This window comes from Phasianus colchicus, chromosome 20 (genome assembly GCF_987193195.1).
Source record: "Phasianus colchicus chromosome 20, bPhaCol1.hap1.1, whole genome shotgun sequence".
Taxonomy (NCBI): domain Eukaryota; kingdom Metazoa; phylum Chordata; class Aves; order Galliformes; family Phasianidae; genus Phasianus; species Phasianus colchicus.
The window spans coordinates 5,322,314-5,338,940 of record NC_143455.1 but is presented as its reverse complement, the minus strand read 5'-3'; the positions used below and the strand labels follow the sequence as shown (position 1 = coordinate 5,338,940).

General features: G+C 41.8%; 1 protein-coding gene across 5 annotated transcripts in view; it reads left to right on the top strand.

Annotated features, from left to right (window-relative positions):
• ASPSCR1 (ASPSCR1 tether for SLC2A4, UBX domain containing) overlaps positions 1-15,001 on the top strand; it is a 40,454-nt gene extending 25,453 nt beyond the window's left edge. For 3 of the 5 annotated variants that reach the window (XM_090121887.1, XM_031599008.2, XM_090121886.1), the window contains 8 exons: positions 167-248; positions 1,130-1,196; positions 1,811-1,873; positions 2,200-2,252; positions 10,974-11,025; positions 11,766-11,835; positions 12,156-12,340; positions 13,373-15,001. In XM_090121887.1, the coding sequence (XP_089978013.1) occupies positions 167-248; positions 1,130-1,196; positions 1,811-1,873; positions 2,200-2,252; positions 10,974-11,025; positions 11,766-11,835; positions 12,156-12,340; positions 13,373-13,386 (586 nt within the window). In that variant the 3' untranslated portion in view covers positions 13,387-15,001. Of the gene's footprint in view, positions 1-166; positions 249-1,129; positions 1,197-1,810; positions 1,874-2,199; positions 2,253-6,771; positions 6,884-10,973; positions 11,026-11,765; positions 11,836-12,155; positions 12,341-13,372 lie in introns of those variants that run through there. The other 2 variants (XR_016459066.1, XR_016459067.1) reach the window with 2 other exon arrangements.
• Positions 15,002-16,627: the final 1,626 nt, after the last annotated feature.

The following is a 16,627-nucleotide window of genomic DNA, read 5'->3' as shown; positions in this document are numbered from 1 at the left end:
ATGTTTTTGTGAATGCACTGTTTCATCTCAAATACTGTTGTGAGAGATACATGGAACAATTGAGCCATTCTCATCAGTTTTGCTTGGACCTTATACTTTCTTAATAAAATCGAAATGTATCTTAAATGTACTGAACTGACAGTTTGCTGTCTTCCTTTGTGTCTAGGAAACGCCTGGAAGAAGCTCCACTGCTGACCAAATCTTTAAGGGAGGCTCAGCTGAAAGAAAAGCTAGAACGTTACCCAAAGGTAGCCTTTGTTCTTTTCCTAGTCCTTCTGGCTAGTCCAAAGGTGGGGGTTAGTAGCTTTGTGAACCAGATGAGAACAAGATCTTCAGCTACTCACAGGAGGATGTTGTAAATTCTTTCCTTGTTAATTGTTTGTGGGACTTGCATAATAGCTGTACCAATTAAAATCATCTCTCATGGAATGACATGGTTGAATGCCATGCAGTATAACTCCTTTTGCTTTGTTCCAGATGATGCTTCAAAACCCCCCTTCTTACATGCACACATCATTCTATCTGACTGAACTTTTCTGTCCACCTCTCCTTTGTAAACTGTTAAGTTTCTCATTATGGGTTAAATGCAATGTTAGGGACTAGAGATACCTCACTTTGTAAATATGATCTTGTTGCAGCTTTTGTCTTTGATTTGTTGCAAAGAAATAAGAGATTGCGTTCTCAGGTTAGATGCTGTCTGACCAACACTGGAAATAGAATGGTACAAGTTATTTTAGTTATGCTGCCCAGGAGCTGTGTGACTGGCAGATTCCTGCTACCATAGGTGCTTCAAGGTACTGTTTCACTGTCTATACCTGTCCATATTTAGGAGATAGCAATGTCTTTTGAGCATCACTTAGCACAGGAAGCTAACCAACAATGCTGCTGCACTGTAAGAGATAGTGTATGTAAAGATCCAGAGTTCTCTTAAGGCCTTGGGAAGCCAGGCAGCCTGTGTGTGTGCTCTCAGGAGCTGCACAGTAATTACCAACCTGTATGTTTTTCTGTGCCTGGAGAGTAAAAGATTCAAATCTCCCTATCTAAAAAGAAACATACAGATCTGAAGCCAAGGACAGGCCTTTCCAAATGGCTGTGCACAAATGACCTGATGTGCTTTGCCTCTGACTAGGTGGTGTTGAGAGTCCATTTCCCTGACCGCCATATCCTGCAGGGGTTCTTCCGACCTACTGAAACTGGTAAGAGCAGCCTCTGCTGCAGGTGTGCCTGCAGCTCACCTCTCTCAGCACTGTTTAACTGCATGCCAAAAGAGGGGTGGCTCTAGGATGATCTTTCTGCTGTCCAGGGGGAGTAATACAGGTGGGAGGGGGGAGAGGAACAAGCTTTACCTACTATTGTAAGGATAACAGGAGCTGGACATTTCTGCCTCTGTCAGTTCAGAAAAGATAAGAAGTCGGACTGTGTGCAGAGCAACCCTTGCTATTATTAATTTAGATCTTATTTTGAGCAGGCAGCAATGCTATTTTTGATACTTCTATATGGTAGGGAAAACTAATAATTAGTTACTAGCATCTCACCTAGCTGCTGTCTGCAAATCTTGGAGCTGCTATTGGATTTCCACAGAAGAACTTGACATGACAGCATTCTTTGATTTTTGCCAGGGAACCATCAGGTCTAAGCATTTTCTCCAAGAGGTTTGCAATGGTAACAAGTGTAGTAGTGTTACTTTGGGCAAAAGGCAGTCTGCAGATGTGACAGAGGATAGTTCTGGAGCTACCTGTTAGCCCTTCTGCCTGGTATCTGAGGAAACAAATGTAATGCAGCAAACTTCTCTCTCTTCCTTTTTTCACAGTTGGAATTGTGAAAAATTTTGTAAGAAGCCACCTTGCAGATCCAGATTTACCATTTTACTTGTGTGAGTGTGCTGTTGCTAATATTTGACCTTACTTCACAAAGCCTGTTCCTAATCATGATGCATATGAGATCTTGTGATGCCATGACACATAATCTGGGGAGGGATGTATATATATATATTTCCCCTAAATATGGCAGCAGAATGCAAAGGAGGAGGTATTATCAGCTCTTAGCCATGTTATGATTCTATCTAATAAGGAGGCTGTGTGGAAGTGTCAGTTTTTTGTTTTGTTTTAAAAGAAAAAGCAGTAATCCCTCCCATATCTTCTGTATTTATTGTTTTGGTTACTGGGTGGCCCTGTTTTGTAACTTGTTTTTTAACTTCAGTTATTGCACCTCCCAGAGTCATCTTGAACGATGAAAGTTTGAAGCTGTCTGAGGTAAGGACACACTCTGTGTGCTCTCTCTGACTTGCTGCTCCCCCTTGCCACCATATGCTTTAGTTACTTTCAAAAGAAGCTAGCTGTGTGCTGCTGTGATCCCTGTAGACCTCTCAGCCACAACTAATGGGACCAGGTGCTTCAGAGCACAAGCTCCTCACCAGAAGAGGTCCACCTTGTGCAGCAATATGTACTTTTTTGTGGCAGGGGTAGGGGCTTTGTACTGTTGTATACATACAATTAGTGCCTTGTCTATGCTGTATTTAACCTTAAAATGTTTAAAACTGTATTTAACCTTAAAAGAAGGCAAGAGCGGTTTGTTGTATTTGTAGCTGGCCTAATACAGTAGGAGATGTGACACTGGATTTGGATAGGTGGCTGTTTTCAATTTTTACGACAAGAAGTAGAGGCTATGTTAGTCACAAATCTGACCATTTTGAAGCTACTGTTTGAGTGTTTAATTTTTCAAATCCAGATTCGTGGACTTTTTTCACAAATGTCAGATTAAGGGATCTTGAAGTTTCTGGCCAGACACATGGCTACTTAAATCACATGTGCAAAGAAAAGTCTGATAAAGAGATTTTACCAGCCATTTTGCCCCACATTCACAATGTTTAAAATGTGGGGTCATTCAGAGCTTCATGGCCTTTTGCACTGGTGGACTGAAGATCACTTGCAGAGAAAAAAGTCAAGCAGAGTGCAGTGAAGGTTTTAGCTTGATGCCTCAGAGAGAGCAGAACGGTGAAATGACAGGAGAGAAAAAGGGACCTTTCAGGCAGTGTGGCAAGTTAGGTAGGCATTAGCATGTGTCTGAAGTTGTTTGTGATGGAGCTTTCCAAATTCCACAACTTCATGACCAGGCCATGTGGATATGATACAAGTGCAGCTGCTCGTAGGCTATTGAACATTGAGAGAGACAAAGCGTGTATCCCTGTCCTCACAGGGAGAAATCTCTTCTTCCTGTAAGCTGATAGAGATTCATTGCTGAAATTTGTGGTTTTGGGAGTGTCAGCATTCTTTGTATTGTCACAGTACTTATGACAGGTATAGATTGCTAGAGAGTTCTGAGGTTCTTGGGGATCACAGCCCCATTTGGTTCCATGGTTCAGGAAGTGCTGTGCAGTAGCTCTTGGCCTCTGCCCAGCTGCACAGCCTGAGGACTACTCTGCTTCCATCAGACTTCCTACACTCTACTTAAGCATGTCATCCCTTTGAACGTGTTGTGCAGAAGACTATGCTTCTCCTACCAGACAGGAATGTGAACACGTGTGTCTTGGTAAGAAGTAATACCATGGTGAGTGGGGTGACAAATGATTTTCTTTTCAAAGCCATTTTTGTACGATTTAATCAGTAACAAAAATACCAGTGGAAAACACTTTGTTTCTTTGAAACAGGAGACTTTCCAACTCAGGCATGAAGGCAGTTTCTCCCAGCTTCCTCTGACTTGTGCCATCTCATCCACATCTGCCATTCAAAACATTGTCTCAAGTCCCACATGGTAACCATGATGGGAAATGCAAAAGACAAATTTTGTCTTCAGATTTCTGAGAAACTCCAGGAAAAGGAAACCAGTTATAGTTGCATTGCTAATAATACATTTGGAAAACATTCGGAGGAGCAGCAGATAATAAAAAATGTTATCCACTTGTTAGCTGTTCTGAGGCAAGGGAAGCAGCCTTGGAAATGTGGCTTGTGCAGGCTGTTTGAAATGGCACATGCACACTGCTCTCTGCTCCCACACCTGTCTTTGTCTTAAGCTGTCATGTCTCAACACATCCCTCACCTAGAGTTCCTTTACACACATTTTCTAACATGCTTATTGGAAAGCTTTTTATTTTTTCCATAATTCCAAAGTCTCTCTGCAGCTCTCGACAGCAGATGTCTCCTACAAAAAATGAGTGTTCGTCTTTTTCTGAGATTTGGCTGGGATGCCTTCCAAGCTTTCCCGTCTCAGCCTCCAGCTTCTCTTCTGTTCCTACAAAATATACTGCTTCTTTTCAGTGTCTCTGCAGTGATTTCTTTTCCATATGCCACATTTTCCTCTAGAATCCAATGGGCTTTGAGTTTTGACACTATTTATTTTTTCTTTAAGATCATTTTTTTTTAAGCATCTCCAAGATGCTAAAGATTCAAAATCTGCCTGTAGTTAACCTTTTCCCTCTTCTTGCCTCTTATTTCTTGGATATTTTGCTGTTCCTGAAGTTCTAAGTACTTCAATTTCTGATACTGCTTTATGTTTTGTCTCAGTGTTGGAAAGCACCCTGTCTGCTTGTGTACCTGTCCTTATCACCTTGAAATTGCCTTTCAAGGATTTTCTGGATACCTGTGGTTATCGCTGAGATTTTCAGAGGCAGAGGCTCTTTGAGCCTCAACATAAAACATTCTGGACATCAACTGCTGCCAGCCTGGATGTTTTAGGAATGTACTGTAGCGGGTGGAGTTCCTTTCTGTGTGTTATGGCTAGGAATTGGTTAGTTGGGAATGCTTGTCCAGTGTCAGGTATGGATCACGGAGCTGCACCTGGGTTTCCCAGGATTTATGCTAGCAGTGGGTTATCTTCCAGTTTTCAGGCTGCTGCCTGTAAGGAAAGGTAGATGGTGTCTGAGGTAGTAATGTGGGCACATCTGAGTGTTCAAACAATGATGCGAGTGTAATTTGTATTGAAGCCAGTCACAGGAGTCTCTGCAGATGGTGTAGTATGCTATTAGCAATATTTTTCTCCTCTACACTCTCTCAGTGCATTCAAGCTGATAAGATTGGAACCACATTTATTAAATCTGATAGCTTACAATGAAGGGAGAACATTTATGATATAAGCAAAAGCAGGGAAAATGACAAGTATTGTCAACTTGTTTGCTAAGATATTTGGGCTGAAAGAAATGTCTGAAGTGAATTCTCCTGAAATCTGTGTCCTTACACTATAGTGAGAATGCAGATTTGGTAACAAGGTATTCTGGAACCCGTGAAGACTTCAAGACATTGCTTTGATTTTTCTATTTTATTTTTGTTATTGTTGTTTTTGCTGGCTGCCTTATCCTTACATCCCTTGAAGTGTTTTATAATGTTCTGCTCTCCAGAACTGAACAACCACAGGCTTCCCTGTTGTAGCATTTGGCCTTGAGTTTCTTACAGCACCGGTTGCCTGTTTGTGCTTCCCTAGCCTAGCCAAACTTCTCAGAGTTGCTCTTCCCTTTCTTGCTCCTCCCAGAACCAGGCACTTGAGTAGCATGTACCTGGAGGGCATTAGTAGAAAAAGTAATTAAGAGCTGAGTTAATACTAGGAAAGAGTTAGCAGAAGGTAAGAATACCAGCCACTGAGAAGGTCAAGGCAGCAAAGAGGGCAGGAGGCCATATTCCCTCTTCAGAGGAGCTGAAGGAATCCACACTCTTCCATGTAAATATTTAGTTTTTTTAATCAGATCTTAGAGTGCACCAAGTGTTTCCTCTGGCACGTACTGTGGGGCAGGAGTGCAGAGGAGCTGTTTGTTCGTTTCTTTGCCTTCGGTTCTGTTTCCATATTCTATTCATTAATGCCATTTTGGGCAACACGTCTGGCATTCTGTTCGCTGAAGCTGACTGGCTTGGGCAGTGTGAGGCCTTCTGGCTTTTGGCAAGAGTCTGAATGCAGTTTCAGAAGAAACTTCTTCATGAGAGTCTTTCTACCAGAGGTACTTCCAGTGGCTGGTCTTGGTGTTACTCCACTCATTAATAAAGAAAATCAGAATTAATAGTGAAATTCGCACAGAGGATAACACTCACCTTCCTGCGTGAAGCCTCAGCCCTTTATTACCCATTCAGGATTTTCTCATCTAAGTAGGTTTTGGTAGGAATCTTACTTCCTACTTGTCATGCTAGTCCTGGTAACTCGTCACGGCTGTACATACTTGCTTCTTGTGCTGGTTTGGATTAGGGCAAGGCAGTGCAGTAAGGATGAGGCCTTTCTTGCACGGCTTACTTCAGAGTGGAAATTCTGCCAAAAATATTCCCTCTTCTACTATTAATTTCGGAGGCCAAATCTTTCTGATCTCAGCTCAAGGGCTCAATGAATACTCTATACCTGGATTCCTTCTTAAGTAGCCTTCTCAAAATAGTGCTTTCAAGTCTTATCTTTGCCTTATGAATTTTAAAGGGCCCCTGTTCAAGCTGGATCAGATTTCCCCCGTATTGGCTGCAGAATATCCATCTTCTTTTGCAGTTGCAGTCCACATTGAGAAGCTTTGTTCTCAGGTTATAAACAAGAACCACTTAGTCACTTTGCCCCTTTCACCATGGCTGTGGTGTTTATTTCTGTTTCAGCAATGCTTTGCAGTCTTGCTTGAGGAAGCTTTTGATCCACCGGCTTTCCGGTTGAATTTTCCAAGGGCAAGTTTATGTGTTTGGGGTGTGTGTACTATGCAGTATTTCATGTTGGTAGCTTGGGTTTCTCCTTCCATGCGCGTGTTCCTTTGAAGTGCTTATTTTCTTATTCATCTTTTAACATCAAACTAACAGCAGACCTGTGGCACTCTAATCTTTTCAGATCATGTAACGGAAAGAATGCTTCTCATTCTGGCAGCTGCGAGCTCCCCTTAGACAACAGTCCCTGCCTGATTTGAAAGCATCATTCTTTCTGTGAGCAGAATAACTGCACGGTAATAATGGACATAATTTGCGGTACTCGGTTGTGGGATTTTTGGAATGCGTGCCTCTAGAAGTGCCCACTGAAGGAAGAAGTGTTGAGATGGTATTGAGGGAGGGTACCGTCTGAAATCGTTTTTGTGCTCTAGAGAACAAATGACTAAAACATGCAATAAAAAAAAAATCAGAAATATTTCTCCTGTGCGTCACATTTGGATGCACAGTGGAATTTTGTTCTAGGATAGATATTTTTATCATGACCCAATATACCACTCTACAGCCAGGATGCCCTGCTGTCATAAACCATGCTCACCACTGTGGTATCTGAGTAACTTCACTTGGGTTGTCTGAAATAGAATTTTGGGTTACTGTAGCTACAGAGTTTGAATGTGGCTGTGTGAGCAACAGGCTGGTCTTCAGACAGCAGAAACAGAAAGCGTGAATCTCATCTTGTACCAAAGCAAAGTGGTGAAGCTGTGTTACTGAGAAGTGTTTGAAACCTAAGGAATTGTTTGTTAGGAATGACCCTCCTTAAATACAGAAGGTGATAAGCAGGACAGTGGTTCTTCTGCTTCTTGCCTCATTAGTGACTGACTATGACCCTGGTTGGTATTCTGGAAATATATATTTAGTTGTCGTTCTTGCCACTGCCATTTTGTGTGGCCTTGAATAAGTTACTTATTCTCATTAGATCTCAGGTTTTCATTGGTACAAAAAAATGTAGTTTCTTAAATTTTTAATTTACACTGTGTGTTGCTTTTAATTATGCACACATACATATATATACTGCACACTAGGACACCATTTCCAATCAGATTTCTGGGTACTCTTGCAGTAAAAATAATAATCTAACTACATCTTGCAAATAAACCTCGTACAATGTGATTTGAACGTTAATTCCATAGGTTAATAGTTTTAATTTTCCTTGGAAGAGTAGCATTATACCTTTGACTGGAAATGAAGGCAAGGAAGCAAGCAAGGAAGAGAAATGCTGGATATTGCAGTGTGGTAACTAGCTGTTGACTTATGTTGTAGTAATTCTTCACGTATAACTGAGTGGAGTTTTTTGAATGTTTGTTTTAAGCAACCTGTGATTTGGTTGGTTGGTCTGCTGCACCCATTGTAACTGTAAGAGGTTTCTAAATCTCTCTTGGCTCAATGATATTCTTAAAAGAATCCTGTGCAATGAATTTAAGACTGCAAGACTCATCTTCTAGGGCCACAGATGCATGTAAGTGCAAAAATTACTGATCTAAGAGTATGCATTTTGAATAACACTCTGCCCAACATGTGGCTTCTGCTTTCAAAGCAATGTTGGGGAATATGAAAGGCTCCAGCTTTCTGGTTGTGTATTTTCCTGTCCTGAGGATACTAACACCTTCTCACCTTTATGCCAAGGCACTCCTTGATGGGTGAGGTTATTCCACTCTGTGTGCATATTCCTACTTATATCTTTATATTTAGTGTTGCAGAAAGCTCTCAGGCAGTGTGTCCTGCTGGTGGGTGACTGGCTGGAGAACTGGTGAGGTAGCAGTGAGATGCAGCTGGCTGTTTCCTGTACTGCACCCAAAGTGAGCCCTGAAACAGAGGGTGACACCTGAGAATTCTGAAATGAGAAAACTGGATAAGGGATGGTGTGAGCGAACTGTTATTCTGGAGAAAGATTTGAATGCAAAAACTTATCGGATATAAATTTGGTAACAGATCCCTGTTGGCTGAGCACTGGGAAGGGGCAGTGATGGAGGGAAGTGAAGGTTGTGTTATGTGTGCCTGTGAACTGCTGTCCAGTGCCTTTAAGTTAAAAGATTTTGGATTGATGTTTTGCCAGCAGTGGGAAATGGTTGTGGTGGTAGAGCCTGAAATTCAGAACTAAGATTATTTGTCAACTTGTGAGTAAATAGGGTAGAGGTTTATACTGGGGCACATTCTGTTTGTGTGTTCCTGTGGCTCTGTATGTCTGTCTAGCTCTCAGTCTGTGCTTCTCTCTCTCTCTCTCTTTGTGCCTCACTTTGGCCCCGCCATGAATTTTCTCTGACCCCTTGGGGCCATTCCTGCATGGAGCTTTGATGTGTGTGCCCAGAGTTTGATTGACAAGCAAGTTTTGGTGGTGGCAGTGGGGAGAGAGGAGGGCAGGGCTTTGAACTAAAAGGCTTTGAGTTTTGAGATGTTGTGCTTACTTATCTCCTTCAGAATGTTAATTATTTACCAAGATAATTGGGCAGGAGGGGAAAAACAGAGAGGGGAGGTTATTAAAAAATTCCAACACTAACACGCTACAAAAACCTCATTTTCCAACTTGCAGCTGGCATGAAAAGGATGTTGTGTGCAAAAGGGCTTGAGTGTATGTGTGTTTGAGGAGGGGGTGCTGGGGGGGGGCTCCCTTTTAAGCCACCCATTTCCTAAATAGAGGGAACCCTTCAGACGAATGCAGCGGAAACATCAAAGCTCTTGGAAGAATTTTCTCTGAGGTTTCTAAACTGTGGCTGGTACTTTTTAATTAAAAAGTTTATGGAGAGCTGTCTTTGTGACTGGAGCAGGCAGTCTTAGCTGCTGTTGATTGAGGACTAACATGTTAAAAAGACCTAGTAAATAATGATTTCTGCTAAAATGACACTTGGAGGATGTGAAGATCCCTGGTCGCTAGGCAGGAGCTGAGGCTGGGAGTAGACAAACGGATGTCTCTTCTGCTTTACTCTAACATGCAGGCCATGCTACTTAGGAAAGTCTACAGAACCTTTTGGATTAATGTCCAAAAACTTGCAATGCCACATACCTGTTGGGATTTGTACCAGGAAGATAGTTGAAGCTGATTCATCTCACCTCCAGTTTATCCATCTTGATTAATCTACGTCTATATATCTAGGTGGGAATCCAGAGGCTCCCCTTTTCAGATCTGTTGGCTTTTTTTGTTTGTTTGTTTTGGTTTTTTTTGAGATATTATAGTTGCTTTGCTGGATGAAGCGTCAGTTCCAGTATCCTGATGGTGGCAACAGAGGCTCAAGAAAACTCAAGAGCAGGCAGCCTGCCTGTGCAGTTCCTGGATGTGCCTTGGTAGTAGGAAGAAGAACAGTTGGTGCTGACGGGACCAACTGGTTTGTTTTGTTCAATAAGAGAAATTGAGTGGTGTTATTTTGCCAGAGTAAATGTAGACCATTAGTCAACATTTTCTGTCTCCCTGACAGAAGGGAAAAGTCTGAGTCTGGTTTTATTGCACTTGTGTGCTGGCAAAAGACGAGTGCTTACTGATCATATGCTCTTTAACGTGTGTTCTTTGTGTACTTGAAGAGGTAGGCAGAGAGATTCAAGGTGATGAGGTGTATACACTTTTCTGGGGCCATCATGGGTGGGACAGGCAGTGTTTCCTCTGATGTAGTCAGCTGTTGACATACTGTATCATTTTTATATGGAGGCAATACTTATGGGGTCAGACTCAATGAGTTTACATACTGTAACATGCTTTCATTTGATTCATTCCTTCATGAACTATTTGCATATGTATTCTTTTAAGATGTGACACAGTGTAATTAAAATGCATATTAAGTTAATTATGCTTTGGCTGATGAACATCTCAAATAACACTCACTGAGGAATTGTTGAAAAGCAGGGATTGCAGTGGTGTTCTGGGTTCAGTTCTGAGCATGCTTTGCTTGTTATCATCTCTTTTAGAGGCAAATATATAAATACAAAATAATAATATTTGCAGATAAAATTCATCAGAATGATAAATGCAGATGTGAAGAAGGCAGTCCTATAGTTATTATAATGAGCTAAATGAATGAAAAAGCAGTTTGAATACAGCATTTATCCAAACAAGTAGGAACTAGCAGTTCAAACTGGATTGAAAACAAATAGGTTGTTGGCACAATGAGTGTGTTGCTGAACATCTGTGTGTAGGAGAACAGCTTGTGAGTTTTGCTTTATATTTACTGTGAGTGCCCTGTGCTATATGCAAGTTGAGTTTTCTAACTTTTCTGAGTTATAGATGCTTCAGTGACCTGATCTTAAACTCTCTGAATTTGTCCATAGCTGCCTGTCTCTAATGTTTGCAGTAGACTGTGGAAGCATCTACAATCAGTAACCTCTTCTTTTTCCCCTTTGCTGCAGGCTAAACTCTTTCCAGCTGCTGTCATTCATTTTGGATCTGAGGAGCGCAGGGGTGAGTGAGCTTCCTCTCTTCTTTACCTGACTGTATAGCACCTGTAAAAGACAGAAAAGAATTGTATCAGTATGTTAGGATTTCTTCCAACAAAAGATAATGCAGTCCTTGCCAATGCTGGTAACTGTTCCCCTTCAGAATGGCTAAAGCTCATTAGAGCTGGGTTGGTCTCGATAAAAGTGGATTTGATTGCAGTTAGCTTAAGCACAAATATAAATATAGTACGTTTATTGTGAGATTTGTTAGGCTGTTGAGCAGGCATTATCTACTATGAGGACAAAAATGAAAGAAGAATGATCCTATAGAAGGAAATTTCACTGTAGAAAATGTTAGCTAGACAGCTGTGAAATGTTCATACATACCTCCTGCTGAGTGGACTGGCTGGAGGTGGGAGAACAGATTGGAGTCCTCAGTTCCCTGATATCTCTGCTTTATACTTAGAATTTCTCTTTGTCCCAGAGATTGAATAATGCTCTTGTTTTGCATAATAGCTCCTCAGATAGAGTGAGCACTGAAAGAAAATGTCAAAATCTCAAGGTTTTGAATGAATGACAAAATAAGATGCCTTGAGTTGTATAAGAAGCAGTCATAGTTTGAAAGTGTCCTGTTTGACAGCTGGTGGAAAACTTGCTGTAGTGTATAGCAGGTACTTGTTGAGCACTGAGCTATGTGATTCTGTGATTGATGTCTTTATGTTACCAAACAAGTGTTTGGATTTCATCAAGTTTCATTTTAAACAGATTGTTACCTGAAATCGGACCTGCTGAGCTCTGCAGTTTCCCCTTCTGCAGCTGATTTATTAATGGCCAGGTATGTTGGAACTGAGTAGAGTTGCAGTTGAGTATTTCAGGGAGGGGGGTGGGGGCATGAAGTGCCCTTCTAAAAAGAAATATGATCTGAAGATGCTAGGACTTCAGTTTCTCCTTCATACAGTCATATCTGAATTTGTAGCTTGATGAGTCCTTCTTTGTAAAGCAGGATTTCAGTGACTAAATCAAGTAAATCTTAAGGTCTTTATCATGGAGAAGAAGAGCCTTGTCAGTCTGACTTAGAAAGCTTAAATGTGGTGATACATGGGGCTAGTATGAAAAAAGGAAGTTGTAATTCTACTTGCTTATTTTCTTCCATAGATGTTTGTCCAAACCATTAGCTCCTTCTGCCTCATCATCCTCAGAATCAATAGTTCCATCCCTACCTGAACCAGAAGTGAGCAGTGACAAAAAGACTGAACGATCAGAACCAGCAAGAGTGCATGAAGCTCCACAGGTGCTGAGAAGGGCCCCTGGGAAAATACCCAAGTGGCTGAAGCTACCAGGTATCACAAAGTCAGGAGAGAGTTCTCCTACTGAAACACTTTCAATATTGACACTGCTCTTGAAAATGTCAGCAGAGGCTGGCAGGACATGCATATCAGTGCTTGTCAGTCACAAATCATTTCCTTCCTTAAACCTCAGCCTTCACTGGAGAGGTGCCTGAATACTTATTCTATAAGGAAGTAAAACCATGAAACGTTATCTGGAATTCCCTGGCTAATAATGCCAAATGTTAGTTTCCTGGCAGAACATTATTATTTGATTCTGTGGGGCCATCAGCTCCAGCAGCATAGGAAAGGGTGTGAAATTGTTACTGAAAGGCTGCAAATGGTCACTTGGGGTGTGTTTCCCTGTTGTGGCAGATCTGTCCTTGATAGGATAAGGGGTAAGGATTTAAAACTAAAAGAGAGTAGATTTACAGTAGATACTGGAAGAAATTCTCCACCGTGAGGGTGGTGAGGCCTTGGCACTACTGCCCAGAGAGCTGTGTGTGCTCCATCCCTGGAGGTGCTCAGGGTCATGCTAGATTGGGCCCTGGGCAGCCTGAGCCGGTGGGGGACAACCAGCCCATGGAGGGGCTTGGAACTGAGTGAGCTTTAAAGTCCTTTCCACTTTTAAGATTCTACCACTCATACTGGGATAGTGATGCACAGTATGTGGGAAGCAATATCTTTACCATTTCCTGTTTCTAGGACTCTTGAGCCATTCCTCTTAAGAGTAGAACTTTCTCAAGTAAAGGTTTTCTGGATAAAGCATAAATAACATTTTGCCTACATCTGTATGTTATCCACTAGCAGCTGGTATGAAAAGTTAATATCATGCTTGAACATACATGTCAATAATGTGTAGGATGGGGTTCCCTTTCCTGGAAGTTATGTTGTATTCACCATTCCATCTGCTGAAGGACTGTTCTTCCATGCAACCCAACCATTGTCTGAACACAGCAGCACACAGGACAAGATCGTGCTGTTGAGAAACGATACAGTGTGAACTGTGTGGTTAAGTGTTTTAATGGCCTTCTGTTTGTGTTGTAGGTGGGAAGAGATGAAGCATCCTGAGCTGCAGTGAGCATTCAGTTGTGCCTCTTTCCTGATGAACTACTTCAGAATTTGTAAGAAATTGTTGGTGGTCCTGGAGAGATCTAATACGTATGAACATTAATTATATACAGAAAATTGCTATTACTTTCAGCTGCCAGCTTCACCTTTTGGAGGTGTGCAAGGCCTGTTTATAGGCTTTGTGACTACAGAAGCAAGATTTAACATTTCCTGCATGCAAATTATATGAATGGAGAATGGAAGGGAAAATAATTCCTAGATAATGTCTGTGAAGGACTGTGATTTCATCCGTATTTTTAAATTCAAATCCTCCTACCTTTTGCCTTTCTATCCTCAAAGCTAACTTGAATCTGGCTGCTTGAACTCTAGCAGCAAGATACAATTCAATTTTACCTATAGTTTAGTGCTGACTAGAAGACCTCTCTGCTTTTTGCTGGTAATTCTGGGCGTAGATGGCTAGAAAGTGGGTTTAAGGGAAGCACATCACTTACAACAGTTCAGATTGCCTTTTCCTATGAAACTCTTGGTCTACTGCACTTACTTACACTGTTTTCATTTGCCCCAGAACACAGGTATCTGTTAATGGAATTTTCTCTGCACATAATTTATGTCAGTAACTATGGGTATAATGCAGGGAAAAAAAATTCCCATAAGAATCTCTTCGTGTGACCATCAATCTACAAATGTCTTCTGTGGTCTGAGAGTTCCCACAGCAGAGTAAGCTGTTCTCTGCATGCAGTTGATATGCAGAGGAAAGTGCTAGTCCTGAATTTGCCTCCTGCAGATGCTGCAGTGGGATGAGCGTCACTGTTTAGAACTGTGCTTACACTGGAGATTACAGTGCCACAGTAGCCATGGTGCTTTATTTTTATTTTTTAAGTCTTCTCCATGGATTGGTGATTCATTCTGGGCAAGCTGGGTTCCATGTTATGGTAATAGCACATTTTCCATTTTCCCTGTACAGACAATTGTTCTCTAAACTATGTGTGCATCTGCACAATTTTGAGATGTAATAAAGCACAGTGGCCAGAGGAGGCCTTTTTGTCGGTCTCTTTGATAATGTGTTCCTTCCCCCAGTGCTCTGTTTCTCTGTCAGTTCACAGGAACCTGCTCTCTTTTCAATGGGCCTGTCATGCCTCATTCCCTTCCTCCCATTTTTTTTTTTTTTTTTCCAACAAAGCAAAACAGAGCTTTGTACCATCTGAATGAACTTCAAAGTAGCTAGAAAGGGCACCCAGGGTTCCTGGCACTTGTCATTGTCTCCCAGCCTGGCCAACATTTCCCTTCAGGTCTAATTACTTCCAAATGCTCTTAGATGCTTTGAAGAAACTTGAAGGGAGGGAGAAGCATGAAAGGTGGAAGAGGAAAAAGGAGACTTAAAGTGGAGGGAGCAGAATGCTTGAGCAAAAATGTTGATTGATTCTTTATATGACACCCAAACATAAACAGGGGATGTGTGCGGCCACCGGCAGTGGAGGATGCAAGAGCACTGTGTGCAGACATGCTGCTCTAAGTTCTTTCTTTGAAAGGCAAGCTCTTCTGGTGCTTGATGTCTATAAAAGGTGTATTACAACAAAACAAAATTAAAATAATGTTTAAAGCTTACTACTTCAGAGGATTGTATGGGCTGAGCTGTTGTTTGGTTCAAGTACTTTCATTCTCATTGCTTTCACAGAAGTTAGAAGTATGCTACAGCTAGAGCTGCTGTGCTGAGTTTGTGTAGGATTTATTGGGGGCCCAGAAGAGCCATAGGTTGGCTCCCAGCATAGGCAGTGATGTACTCGTGCTAGTGTTTGAATCACTGGATTAAGAGTAAATAGGAGTGTTTTGGATATCAGGAAGCTGTACTGGGCTTCAGGGGTGCTACTCTTTGTTTTTGAAGAGCACAGGCAACATCAAGTGCCTTAGTTGTTTTGATTGTATCAGTTTTGTCACTTGTGAGTACATGAGCAAAGAGAAGGAAATGTCCGAGGACATGAACAGCACTATAAACTGCACTATAAACTGGGGCAGTTTATTGGGTTAAGTACAGGAGTGAGGATCAGAAAGTTAATATCTGGTCTGTCTTGACCCAACCACTGCTCACAGAAAGTTAGGCATGACTTAATCTGACAGAGGCACTAATAAATCTTGGCCCAGTTTCTTCTCTGTAGCTGGGATGAGCAACAGCTGCAGAACTAATACTGGGTTTAACCAGATCCCCAGAGTGAACTTTCTAATCATTTTAAAAATCAAGATACAACTGGTTTACTCAGACATACCCTAATAGTGGCTGTGCCAGTCAGAAGAGGTTTCTGCTGAGGATTGGACTCCTGCAGCTGAGCCCTTGCAGCTGTGTGCACTGATTCAGTTGTTTGTGCATGCCCCTTGTGTAACACCATGCATCAGTTTCATCTACTGCTGTTTTAATAGAATGAAAAATGGATATCTCCAACAACTAGATCAGGTCTTACTCCCCTATGCAAAAAAAAAAAAAAAAAAAGGAAAGAAAAAAAAGCTACAGCTATTAAAATACCACTTTACCACTAACATCCAAATCTGCAGTCCTCTTCAGTCAGGAATGCTGGTGGTATGGGCCAAGGAAGTGAAGTTGAGCATTTTTAGATCCCTTTGTGTGTCACCAAGAGTCAGAATGGGGGGGAGATGATTTGGAATCCAGATAAGGTTTAAAAAAAATAATAAGTAGGGGTGGATTCTTTTAAAGGGGCCAGAGGCTGTGGTGTGTGCAGGCTCTTCACTAAGGTACTTGTTACAGAGATTCCTACTGTGCTGCAGAACAATGCGTGCAGATTCTGGCTTTGTTTTGCTCTCTTCTGCTGCAGTATCTAACTCATCCCTAGGGGTGTTGGGCATTCAGAGGTAGTATTATCTGCATTTTTTGCTGTTGCCCTTTTTACCGTATGGTCGTGGGGCTGAAAGCTGAACTAGGTCAATTATTTCACTGGTTTCATTGTACAGCTGCACAAACAGTTCTCTTGGCAGAGAGGCTGCAGTTCAGAGGGTTGGGGCACTGCCTCGCCTGGTACCATCACCAAAAAGAATGTGTATTAAATTGTGGTTTTGGTCCAAATTTCCACGTGGCTCCCATCCAGAGTGATGACCTTGATGGTTCTCAGCTGAGGCACTACAGCGACCTATTGAGCTGTGCCTGCTACAGCTGTCAGTTGGAAAAAAAAAACAAAAAACTGCTCCCTATTATTAATCAAAGGCTGCAACCAGCCAGCAGCACTG